General features: G+C 43.1%; 1 protein-coding gene across 4 annotated transcripts in view; it reads right to left on the bottom strand.

Annotated features, from left to right (window-relative positions):
* LRP8 (LDL receptor related protein 8) overlaps positions 1–12,035 on the bottom strand; it is a 191,795-nt gene that overhangs the window by 179,381 nt on the left and 379 nt on the right. For all 4 annotated transcript variants that reach the window (XM_054073260.1, XM_054073258.1, XM_054073259.1 and 1 more), the window contains exon 2: positions 11,283–11,402. In XM_054073260.1, coding sequence (XP_053929235.1) covers positions 11,283–11,402 — 120 coding nt within the window. The remainder of the gene's footprint in view (positions 1–11,282; positions 11,403–12,035) is intronic.

The raw sequence follows: 12,035 nt of genomic DNA, 5'->3' as shown, positions 1-12,035 counted from the left end.
TCTTCTCAACACCTGTCAACGCAGCTCCTTAATTCCTATTTAACTTCAGGGATCAACATGCACTGGCACCTTGGGCAAACATACATAACACATTATTTTACAAAAAATAGGACAAATTTCTGTTTTAAAGAGGTCTTGTGTAAATGGGAATAGAAATCATCCAGCAAGGAGCAATTCCTGGAAGTAAAGCATGCAGCTTCAATACACCAATGTGATCCTGGCAGAGATTGTTCCTGAGCTTCCTTTGAAACCCTATTTATCACCCACCAAAGAATTGTTCGCATATAGGTTACCTTTTCTAAATAGTGTAATAAGCCCAGAGGGATCGCCCAGTAGTACCCAGCTAATTTAAACACTACCTGTCATTGCCACCAAGATGAAGATGCAGCCCTACTTACCAAGCTAGCAGAAATAAGCATTGTTGCACAAGCCCTAGGAGTTGTGCAATCTAAATTGTATCTTTATTGTTTTCCACAAGAAAGGAAGAAGGAAAAGAGGCAGCAATAAAATATATAACAGCAAATTTACTTCCATAGTCATCTTAGCTCTTGCCTGTCAAGGATACGTTACAAATAATTTATCAAAGGCAAGGGTGCACTGGTGATAAATCACTTCAATATCCGGCGCTCAGATAACAGCAAGGTGTGGGCATGGAGGTAAAGGAGGTCTGGAGAGACACATGCAGTCTCAAAACCAGGACGTTTGGCCAGCTGAAGAGGTGGCTACACTGATGACTGCCCGTGTACACGCTGCACTCTATTATATTCTTTAGGATATGTTAGAATGTACAAAAAGAACAAAGTCCATCTTAAAAAGCAAAAGAAACACATTTCCCTGCTCAAATGCCTGTATTTTGTGTCTTTGAAACTAAAATACAGGAAGTGATCCATTTGATGTATTTCTTGCACTTGACTCAACACTAGAATTTTGAAACAGTGAGTTATCTCAATGCTGGAATTTTTCTGAATATTTTACAAACTATCTATGACAAAGGCAAAGGCTAAGCCCTTGAGCAGTCGTTTAATCCAAGGAACATGATTATCTGTGTAAACCAATGTGATAATGGACCAGAAAATAAGAAATTTGGAACACTCTTCTTGAGTCACCGATGTTCACAATGAGTTGCTGAATCACTCTATAGCCTTGGGCAAAGGATAACTTCTCCAAGCATCAGTTTTCACATCCACAAGATAATATTTAGTCCACTTGTATGGTGAGGATAGAAAGTTTAATTGTTAACCAGCCACTGGATGACAAATGTGTAATCAGTGTAATCAGCGTAACACAACTACACTAGCAAGAATAGAAACACTCAGAGACAGGAGGTGTATTTCTTGGCCTACATCAGTCAGCACTGACATTTGTTATCAAAGAAACTGGGGCATTTCTGTTTACAAGTAGCTGCACAGATGCAATAGTGATTCAGGATTAGAAAACTACAGGAACAGTTGTAAGTTTACATCTGAAATAGCCATCACCTGTCACCTATTCTTATTCTCAATGCAAGTGTATCCACTGCTCCTGCTATTGCTGATCTTCTGCTCTTAACTTAACTGCTCCCCAGACCAGCAGCATTGCATCTGGATGGAATAGGTCCAACATCCAGCAAGCTTTACTGATATACAACCACTGCTAAATCAGCAAGCCAAGCCTCTGGTATCGTAGGCAACTCGTGCAACACATCTGGAAATATACCTACAACCTTACTTATCTAGATCAACAAAAACAGAGAAAGACTGAAAAGCTACTAAAGAAATTAACGTCGTTAACATTATACATGGAAAGCAAAGATGGACAGAAAACCCTATTGGGTGATGTACAGCTGAACAAAGCCTTGTGATCAAAAGAAAATTCTAATTCACCCTTTGAAATGAAGTAAAATGTCACCTCAACGTACACCATACTACATATTATGTCTCTAGAACGTAAGCATGAAAAAAGTATGAAACAAAGACAGTTAAAATACAAAACAGTTAAAACTTGGAATTAGAGCAGTTATCTAAAAGAAGAAAAAAGTACAGCTAGAGCTTACTGTTAGTTGTACACACTAGCTTCTTCAACAATCATTTCTTTAAATTGATAAAACTGCTACTTGGAAAGAGAAAGAAGTCTAAAACAACATTTCAAATTTAACAGAAATCAAGATGAAATGTGCAAATATTTAAATGGATCTAAAACACACTAATTTTTCCCCTTTCAGTGTTCTGTAAGTAAATGATATCACACCCACAGAAGCTACAGACACCAAGCTAGAACTCCAGAAAAGATAAAGAAACTTACAGTAGGCAAAATTCTCACCCAGGATGGACAAGATTCTGCAGCAGTAATGACACAGATTTTATATTATATATCTATCTTTAAAAAGAAAAAGTAATCACAGCACAGAGAGCAGTTGCCAAAAAGAGCCCTTCTGGTTCTGCAAGTACAGGACTGTGCTCCTGCTGCCATGGAAACTGAGTCCCCAACTGCTCTGGTCCTGGTACAGCGCCACACATGCTCTCATGCATTTAATAAATATTAATAATGCAAAAATAATATTGAAGCATCAGTAAGAGATCATCTAAAAAAAAAAAAAAAAACCATTGGCAATAAAGCTCACTTTGCGTGGCTGCAGACCAAAGGCTACCAGCTGTATTCTAAGCCAACTATAAAGCCTGTTCTCTTCTAGTTTTGAACACTCGCTCTTGGCATTCACTGTACAGTTAAACTGACCATCACGCCTTAGCTTAGACTGAAAAAGGCCAGGAAACCTGGAATAAAAATTGAAACACTACCACTTACTACAGTAAACAATATGGTTGAATGTATTGAGCAGTGGACTGGTAGGTAGGAGACCTCATTTCTGGTTTTGCTCTGCTGCTACTTGTACAACCACAAGTCCCTCAGGACCAGCTCCCACCTGCAGAAAAGCTGTAACACCATTTATTCACCTCTTCTGGAGTAGCAGGCCAGATCAGCCTGAGCTCTGAGTAAAAAGTCACCGTCCTCGCCAGGAATAGCAGCACAGCCTATCAGGACATCACAGTTAGGGCAAGACACAGAGTATATTTCACCCTCACATACCATCAGAGACAGAGTTCACAACCCCAACTTTAAAAATCTTCTGGCTTCTCTTAGGTTAAAATCTGGCTTTTCAAAATATTTCAGTTCAGATGTGGTTAGTTTTATTTTTCGACTGGCTTACAGCATTATTCTAACTTTTGAAGTCTAATCAGTTTGCTACTTCTTGTATTTCAGCCAGAATTGTTCACAAAGCAGAAAACCTGCATTAATTTTATCCCAGGGCTCTTTACCCCCTTCCCTTGTGGCTACCTAAATATTAATAATTTTAACAGGAAATAGAGAGTTATTAAAACTACACTCGGCATTTTCAACACTTCCCGCACATGCACGGTAAAACAGCACAGGCTTCCCTGTGGCTAGAACCAGCTGTCTGCACTGGGAGCAGAGCACGCTGGAGAAGGCAGTCTGCTCTCCTACCATGGACAAACCACCGCATAAGAAAGCGAGCAGCAACACAAATCTTCATTCCCATCACTCAAACTTCGCTTACCGGTTTGTTTTCCTAGGCAAAGCAAAGAAAGAAAAATTGACATCTTATGGCATTTTATAAGGCACGTAATGAATGACACAGAACAGCAGAGCTGAGCAGTAACATGCTTTGGGAATATCTTTGGAATTGCCAGGGAAAAGCTGCAGGTAAATGGGAAAGTTTTAGAGAGGAAAAGGTCATCAGAGAAACAACAGTATAAGAATTTCATGCCAAATCATGTCCACTGCAAACACATCTCTAATACAACATCACAGTCCTTCAGGCACACCAAAGACATGGTAAATTTGCTGGTGAATTAAAAAAATCTGGTACCATTAAAAAGGTAGCAGAAACACAAGCTGGGTGTCAGATCTATTAGAAACGGCTAAGAAAATCAATAATTGCCAGACATTTTCAGGCCTTAAAGTAAGTTTGATGGTCCTTTAGATGGACAATGGAGACATGAAAACTCATTGTTTCTAGCACTAGCAACCTCCAGATTGTGTCAAGATTAATGTGTTCACCAGCACATTACGCTTCCAGTCTCATAATTTTAATTTATTCATTTAAATTCACCTCTAAACATGTTCTGATAAATATTAAATTAAATTAATATTAAATTATCCTAAGTATCCTCCACTCTAACATCAACCAACCAACATCAATCAACAAGAAATCACATCTCAAACTTGTGCTAATCCTGTGTCTGTTACACCACAGACAAAAGAAAACAGGTATCCATTTTATTTTTATAGACATGAAATGCTCTGGGTGAGGCTTGCCTACCTTGGCTCAAAGTGTACAATATTTTTATATCCACTGAAAAGCGATCTCTGAGCTCTTCGATAAACAAACCAAGTCATTGTTGATTCTGACTTCACTTACATAATTTTCTTCTGGAACTTAACTATTATTTTCAATCTCCATATTCTCCTTGACCTCAGGAGAGCTTTTCAGATCACAGCTCGTTCCTGTAACTGTATCTAGAGCAATCCACGTGCCAGAATGCCCCTGGTGGCTACCCCATGCACCTGAGTTCACTCTTCTGTCTTTTCAGAGGTCCTATTCCAGTTCTCACTTTCTTTGTTTCCCAAACCATAAGCAGGGGTGATAAAAAAGCACCACCTCCTAGAAAGTAGTTTGTATCTGGGGATAAAAACTCCTCATGCAAGTGTGCCAGGAAATGGGGAAACGGAGAAAGGCATGTTTTCCACGTGTACTTAATGCTTGGTTTTCTACATAAAGGCTGCAGCACAGGGAAGATAACTCAAAGCAAAAATACATGCAAGTTAGTTTTCTCAGAAAAGACAACAAGAATATAATGAAAAAAAAGGAAGATAAGGGGGAATGGCCTGAAGCTCCGTCAGGGGAGGTTCAGGTTGGGTATCAGAAAAAAATTCTTCACAGTAAGAGTCATTGGGCACTGGAACAGGCTGCCCAGGGAGGTGGTCGAGTCGCCTTCCCTGGAGGTGTTTAAGGAACGGGTGGATGAAGTGCTGAGGGACATGGTTTAGGGAGTGTTAGGAATGGTTGGACTCGATGATCCAGTGGGTCCTTTCCAACCTTGTGATTCTGTGAATAACAACATCCATTGTGGAACACAAGAGAACAGTAAACTAGTTTTGAGCCTAGCTTTCACATCAATGCAATACAGACCAGGACAGGCAGGCATGAGCATGCAGGCAGCAAAAAAGCCCTGCTTGTCTGCACCACTCTTCCCAGAGCTTCCAGTTTTGAGATAAGCATGCAAGCTGGCCACGTAACTCAGTAAAACCATCACTGACATAACCAAGAGCATATGACCATGCATGTGTCAAAGAAACCTAAAACCCTTTATGTGGGGATGTGCACATGCTGAAGACACACAGGTATCTCTGGAGGAACACACAGCTCTCACTCAGCACCAAGAATACTGTCTCAACACTGAACATGAAGAACAACTGTAGCAATTGATCATGGAGGACAAAAAAGCTATAGCATATATACGGCAATTATGACAGCTTGCTGTCTCACTTTGTCACATCCCATAACCTGCCAGCATGGCACACTATTGCACTCTTGTGTTTCAAAGCCACTCAGGCCACATTTGACTCTTCACAGGATCCAGATTTTCATTCTCAAATAAGCTTTTGATATATTTTTATTCTCAAATTCCAGCTCCAGTGACATTTAAACAGAAAAGCCAGACTAGCTGGCTGTCTCCTGGGCTTTCGCAGAGGCAGCAGGAGTCCAGCTCTTTGCAGATCCTCTACGCACAAAGCCAGCAGGAGAGCAGGAGTCTTCCTCCCGACAGCACGGGAAGCTTGTCTCAGCTATACAGTCACACAGTGCAGTCCCAAGGGAGGGCAAGGGCTGATGCCAGAGGAATATTGCCCATTCCAGTATTTACCCTGAATTCCAGACACACAGAAACAGTCTTTGAAACAGTTACTCCCTTCAGACTGCATCTCATACCTGAGACAGCCTCAATCCTGTGTTATATAAAATATCTCTATGAAGACTATTCTCCAGAAAGCACCACCACAGAAAGGATCCCAATACAAATATGGAAATCGGAGCTTTAAAAGAGAAACAGTAATTCTGCATTTGGCTGTGTCCCCCTGCAGGCAGATATTACAAAGCTGAAGCAGCCTTGTAGCTTGTGTTTCATTTTAGGAAACTGCTTAAGCTACTGCTTACTTTTTGCAGCTATATTCTCTGCCACATCTAAGGATTAATCAACAGTGGAATATTTAGGCAGTGGTCTTCCATTCCCTTTTACCCACTCTCCGATCAGGGTTAAGATAATGTGAGCACTATTTGTACCAGAAAAAAAAAATCCTATCAAACATAAACACCAAACTAAGAGCTTTTACTCTGTGTAAAGTACATAGTGTCTGGCTGAAATCTACAAGTTCTTCCTTGTTTTCTGCTGGCTGCAATGCCAAGCAAGAAGAAACTTGCAAAACTGGGCAAAAAGTCTTCAAAAGCCACTCCCCCATCAACACAGCTCTCTAAGATTTTCCCTTCTGGGTGCTGTGTTACACAGCAGCCGGCACCCCAGGCACACAGCTCGCACCCCGCAGCATCCACCTGTCCTGAGGGAGACAGAACAAAATCCAGCATCCCACATTCTGAGCATCTCACCAAGGAGTGTTCCTTTGCCAAAACACCGCGCCTCAGAAAACTGTCATTTTCCCCACTGTAAAAATAGCCTTGGTGCTTTACAATGTTGCTGCCATACCATTAGGGAAAAGTCTCAATGACTGTGTATCTGCAAACATTCTCCAAAATAGGTTATAAAGTTCAGTTTTGACTTTCCAGAGTTTTCTGAGAGGAAAAAGCATCACTTGCCTGTACACAGAAGAAGTGAAATGCATCTAAAAAACTATGCCCTGGAGCCCTGTCCTCATTGTGTGGATCACATAGTGCAGATCATGACAGTGCAAGCTGTAAATTGGACTGGGATTTTGTCGTCAGAGCTACGCAGGCTGGATTGAGCTCAAGCAAATGATTTTGCTTGTAGTGGAGTCAATAGTCTTACACAGACTTAAACTCTGTAGCAGCTACCCAAGATTTCTAATTCCTGAATTTAAGACTTGATTTTCCCAGCAGTCCAAACATCATAACTTTCACTATTTTTCTCTTGAGAGTTTAGTTTCCTTTCAGTGGATGCACAGGAACATTTTAAGGAACTCCTCTACTCCCTTTTTCTTTTCTTTCCCATAAAAATGCTATAACATTCTGAAAACATGACAGGAAAAAAGACGTCTTCATAATTAAGCAATCTGTACACAGATTTACGTATCTCTACCATGCACACAAATTAGGATCTCCTACTTCTCTCTTGTTAATGCTTCCAAGCCTTGTGCCTACAGACAAATGAGCACCATCTCCTTTCTTTCTGGAAGCCTCCTTTTCTATACTTCTTCACTATCAGGATTTGTTTCCCTTTATTTCTTGTAAGGCAGTCACTATATTCATATTTACTTGCTACCTATATCTATTTGGGTTGGGGTTTTTTTACCTATTCCCAGCAGGTGAGCCACTTTCTGCAATCTCTGTTTTCTTACTCTTCCCTAAATCCTTAGCACTTTGTCTTCATACCGTCCTCTATTTTTTTATAGTGGCCCTTTGACTGTTTGAAATCATCGACATTACTAAAAAGACTTGATAACATTGAGATATGCACCACATGCAGAACTGATATTTGCTCAAATGAGGAAGACCAAAGAGGCATGAAGTGTCAACTTTAAAGATGCTTCATGGGAGTATGCTATAATTGTAAAGATAATTTAAATTGAACTGAGGTGATATACACAGTCTAGTCTGTATTGCAATGGGCATCTTATAAAACCAAATACTGCAGGATAATCCAAACAGTGTGAGCAACAAATCCCACTTCTCTAACATGCACCCAGTCTCTACTGCCTGCTATTAAAAGTGAAACGTGGCTAGAGCTCTAAAATTCTACCTTCATCAGCGACACCAGTTAATGTTAAGAAAATGTGTAAAACAGCGCTTTTATTTCTTCTTTTCTTAAAGAAGGAAACCAAACCAGATTCCTTTCATTTCGTTCATTTTCCACAAATAAAACGTCTAAAGTCAATTGCCACAAGAAAGAATGTGGCCCTACGATATACAAGATGATTATTGAGCAACCTTTGATAAACTTAACATACCTTACAAACCAGTTCTGAGTAACCTGATTTGTGTAAGCGCCGAGATCATTACTTTCTCACATCTCTGTTCGTGTGTTTGCCATATAAACTTAAACGTCAACCCTAAGGCAGATAACTTGAACTACCAACGACAGGAGAAAAGAATTGCTAAACAGAAAGCAAATTGCAAGAAGACAATACAGGATAGTTACCGAAACGTTCTCCTTAAGAGTCTAAAATTACTAGAAGCTATCTTTGCGTAAAGGCTGATGTTGGGTTTGGGGAGTTTCACAGAACAGAAAAGCCAACGTTATACTAGCAAAGCTCTGAGCAGGGGGAACAAGAAGAAAAAAAACTTCTTTACGAAAGAAGGCTTCCAGTAGGAAGCACAAAGAGTACTGCCAGGTTGTCAAGTTTTGTTTTGCAAAACAAAATAAATATTATCTCCTTCCAGAACTGTTTAAGATACTCTTCATTACAGAATCTTCCAGTGTATATAGACTGTCTACCATGAGGACAACTGGTTTCATAAACCAGTTCTTAATACAGATGAAAACCACACTGTCTCTTCAACAGTGAGGACACATACAAGTAGCAATCAGCTATTACAGATATGTTATCAACTCTGGAAAAAGCATCAGCAAGTAATTACAAGGGTTTGTACTAGTACTCATTACCAGCAGCTACCTGCATGTTCTCCATCACTCTTCTAGCATCCGAAGTTTTCCATAACAATTTTTTCCAGTGCATGTATTCACAAAATAGTTGTAAATAAGTATCTGTTTATTACAACAGCAATAACAGAGGTGATAACGAGGAGCAAAAACATAGAACAGATACTTTCACCCAGTGAGCATAACTCCAAACACTACATATGCTGAAAAACAGTATGTATTAAAAAAAAAAAACCACAATGCGAGTGAGAAAAATGTGTGTGAAAAGTGCAGTTTAAATGTATTTCAAATTGCTTGGAGAAACAACTGCAAAGTTAATATAACTAAATCAACAGTCCATGAGTAATTTCTGTAGTACACTTCCCCCATCAGTAATAAATGCCGAGTTTAGACTAAAGCAAAGAATTCTTCCTGATGTGTCCACATCCAAAAATTCTTTCCTAACATCTCAAAAGTCACCATTCTACCACAATCTAGCCATCACATTCCTACCAACCCCAAGCCCAACAACCGTAAGACCCTTCTGAAATAAAACCGAATCAGAGGCAATTATCCATCTAACCTTTCCAACACAGCACAACTCATACAGAGTTGATATTCAACAGGATGTTGTTTTACACTCTCCTTTCCAACACAGTGCTTAGAGGATGGATCACAAGGAATGTGGAAAGATAAAACGCAGCCCAGATAGACACCCACTCACTCGTGCTACACAGGGAGCTCAGGCCACAAACCTACTCTTCAACGTGGAGTGTGGGGTGCAGAATCTGTTTCTCAAGACACTACTCCAGCCACAGTCCCAACCTCTGAAACAGCAGTTCCCAAAGCAGAGCCCATAGGTTCCCAAAGCAGAGCCCACCCGCAGCTCACCAAGCCTTTGTACAACAGCACACAGACTTTTAAACAGAATCCTTCAAGAATACCATTATCAGCCTGCTCAGACATTGCCAGCAATTCAATGGATTAGTGTCTCTCTCTGGAAACTCATACACTTCAGAGAAAACTTGTCCAGTTATAACCACACACAAGTCCAAGCCAGTTCTCAGTTAGCCATGCCTTCCCCCAGTCTTTTGGGGTTTGAAACCTCTACCTAGCACCAACATAATTTCCACATAAACCATTTCTGTATCTGAATTAAGTAAGGTTGTTAACTCCCTGTATCATAAACCTAGGCATATATAAAGCCTATCAAGTCCTCTGAATACAAAAACACCAGAAATAAATGTTTTATGTTACAACATCAAGACACTTCCAATGACGAAGAGTTTAGGAATCCCTGCTCTCCTTGAACTAACCTACTTAGACTTCACTCCAAGTGCCACCTGACACAGATTTATCTGTGAAGCTGCTAACAGGACAGTCACACATTGCAAACCACATACCCAGTACTCTTCTTTTCCTGATCTATTCCCCTGGTCTATGAACTTTCAAGAGTTCATACAGTGAATTGTAACCCGATGCACATTCAATGTTTATTATCCTACAGAGATAATTTAAGAGACACATAGTACCTGCTGCAATATTTGGAACTTAAGATTCCAAATTAAAGATACTTCTCTTTAAGACTTAGGCTCCGTAACTTCTTTTACAGATGCTTCTTACACCCCATGGCTGAGATGAATTCTCCTAGGCTGTCAGACACTCCACGGTTAAAGACAAATTCTCCTAGGCTGTCAGATGCTGTAAGTGAAGTGAGAGAGGTAATAACAGCACAACCCTACAAACTACCCAAAGTTTATTGGGTGCAACTCACGTGTACCAGGGACACATCACGGTGGAAGGCGAGACTGCCATCTTCCCAGGACTGAAAACTACAGAGCTCCTTGCTCTCTCTCCCCTTACACTACCAGGGAGTCGTGGCTGATGCTGCCAAGCATAGCGAGGAGAATCATAGCATCGTAGAATAGTTAGGGTTGGAAGAGACGTTAAAGATAATCTAGTTCCAACCCCCGGCCGTGGGCAGGGACACCCCACTAGATCAGGCTGCCCAAAAGAAGGGAGATGAATGAGTAACAATGACTGCAAACACATATTTAAACACAAAACTCACACCAACCTCACGCTTTGTGGCGATGCTTCAAAGCAAGCAGCGCTTCACATGAGTATTTGACGCGAGTATCCGCCACTAGCCCCGAGCACGGGCTCCCTCGGGGTCCCACACCTCTCCCAACCGAGGACACAGACCGCACCTCTCCCTGCGGCTGCCGCAGCACAAACGCCGCTGCCAGCGAGGGCTCGGGCAGGTGAGCGCCGCCGCACCCCCGCCGGTGCCCCCGGCCGCGCGGAGCCGCCACTCCGCGTCACGGATCTGCTGCTGCGGGCAGCCAATCGCCGCCCGAGCCGGCCGCGGCGCCACTTCATTCATTCATTCATAAAAAAGAGGCGCAGCGCAGCTGGGAAGCGCTCCCTCGCCGGCCCCGCTCCCCGGGTACTCACGGCAATCCGCCTCGTCGCTGTTATCCGAACAGTCGTCGTCCTCGTCGCATCTCCAGATGGCGGGGATGCAGCGCTCGTTCCGGCACTGGAACTGGTCCTCCTCGCACTCCTTGCCGGCGCCTGCGAGACACGGGGCCGCGCCCGGGTCAGCGGGGCCGGGGGAGACCGCGGCGAGCCCCGAGCTGCTTTGTGCGGGGATGCGAGGGACCGGCCTCGTGCTCCCCCGCCTTGTTTTAAAGGCACGGGGGGGGAAAAGGGCCTGGGAACAGAGGATGGTTAAAGCCGAGATGCAAAAGACAAAGAAAAAATACCACACCGATGGTGGCACCTCCTGCGCGTCCCTGACCAGGGGAAAACGCACAGCAGCGCGGGGACGGGCACCGGGGAACCGACCCGGCTGCAGCGGAGGGCGGGGGGAACGGAGCAAATCTGCTTGGCAGACCCGCAGCAGCGCTGCTCCCACGAGGCACAAATCTCCTCGGAAAGGGATTAAAGGGGCAGCTCCTGTCACCAGAGGCCGGGCTGCGTTCGCCGCTGAGCAGCAGCGCGCCCGGTCCCCGAGTCTCCCCATCACCGAGCGCGCCCGGTCCCCGGTGCAGGTCCCCATCCCCGAGCTCGCCGGGTTCCCGGTGCGGGTCCCCACCCCCGAGCGCCCCCGGTCCCTGAGTCTCCCCATCCCCGAGCGCGCCCGGTCCCGAGTCTCCCCCTGTCCCCGCGGGTCCCCATCCCCGAGCGCCCCCGGTCTCTGGCACG

Source organism: Cuculus canorus, chromosome 8, assembly GCF_017976375.1.
Source record: "Cuculus canorus isolate bCucCan1 chromosome 8, bCucCan1.pri, whole genome shotgun sequence".
Taxonomy (NCBI): Eukaryota; Metazoa; Chordata; class Aves; order Cuculiformes; family Cuculidae; genus Cuculus; species Cuculus canorus.
The sequence above is the reverse complement of the archived record's forward strand: the minus strand, read 5'-3'. Positions and strand labels throughout refer to the sequence as shown.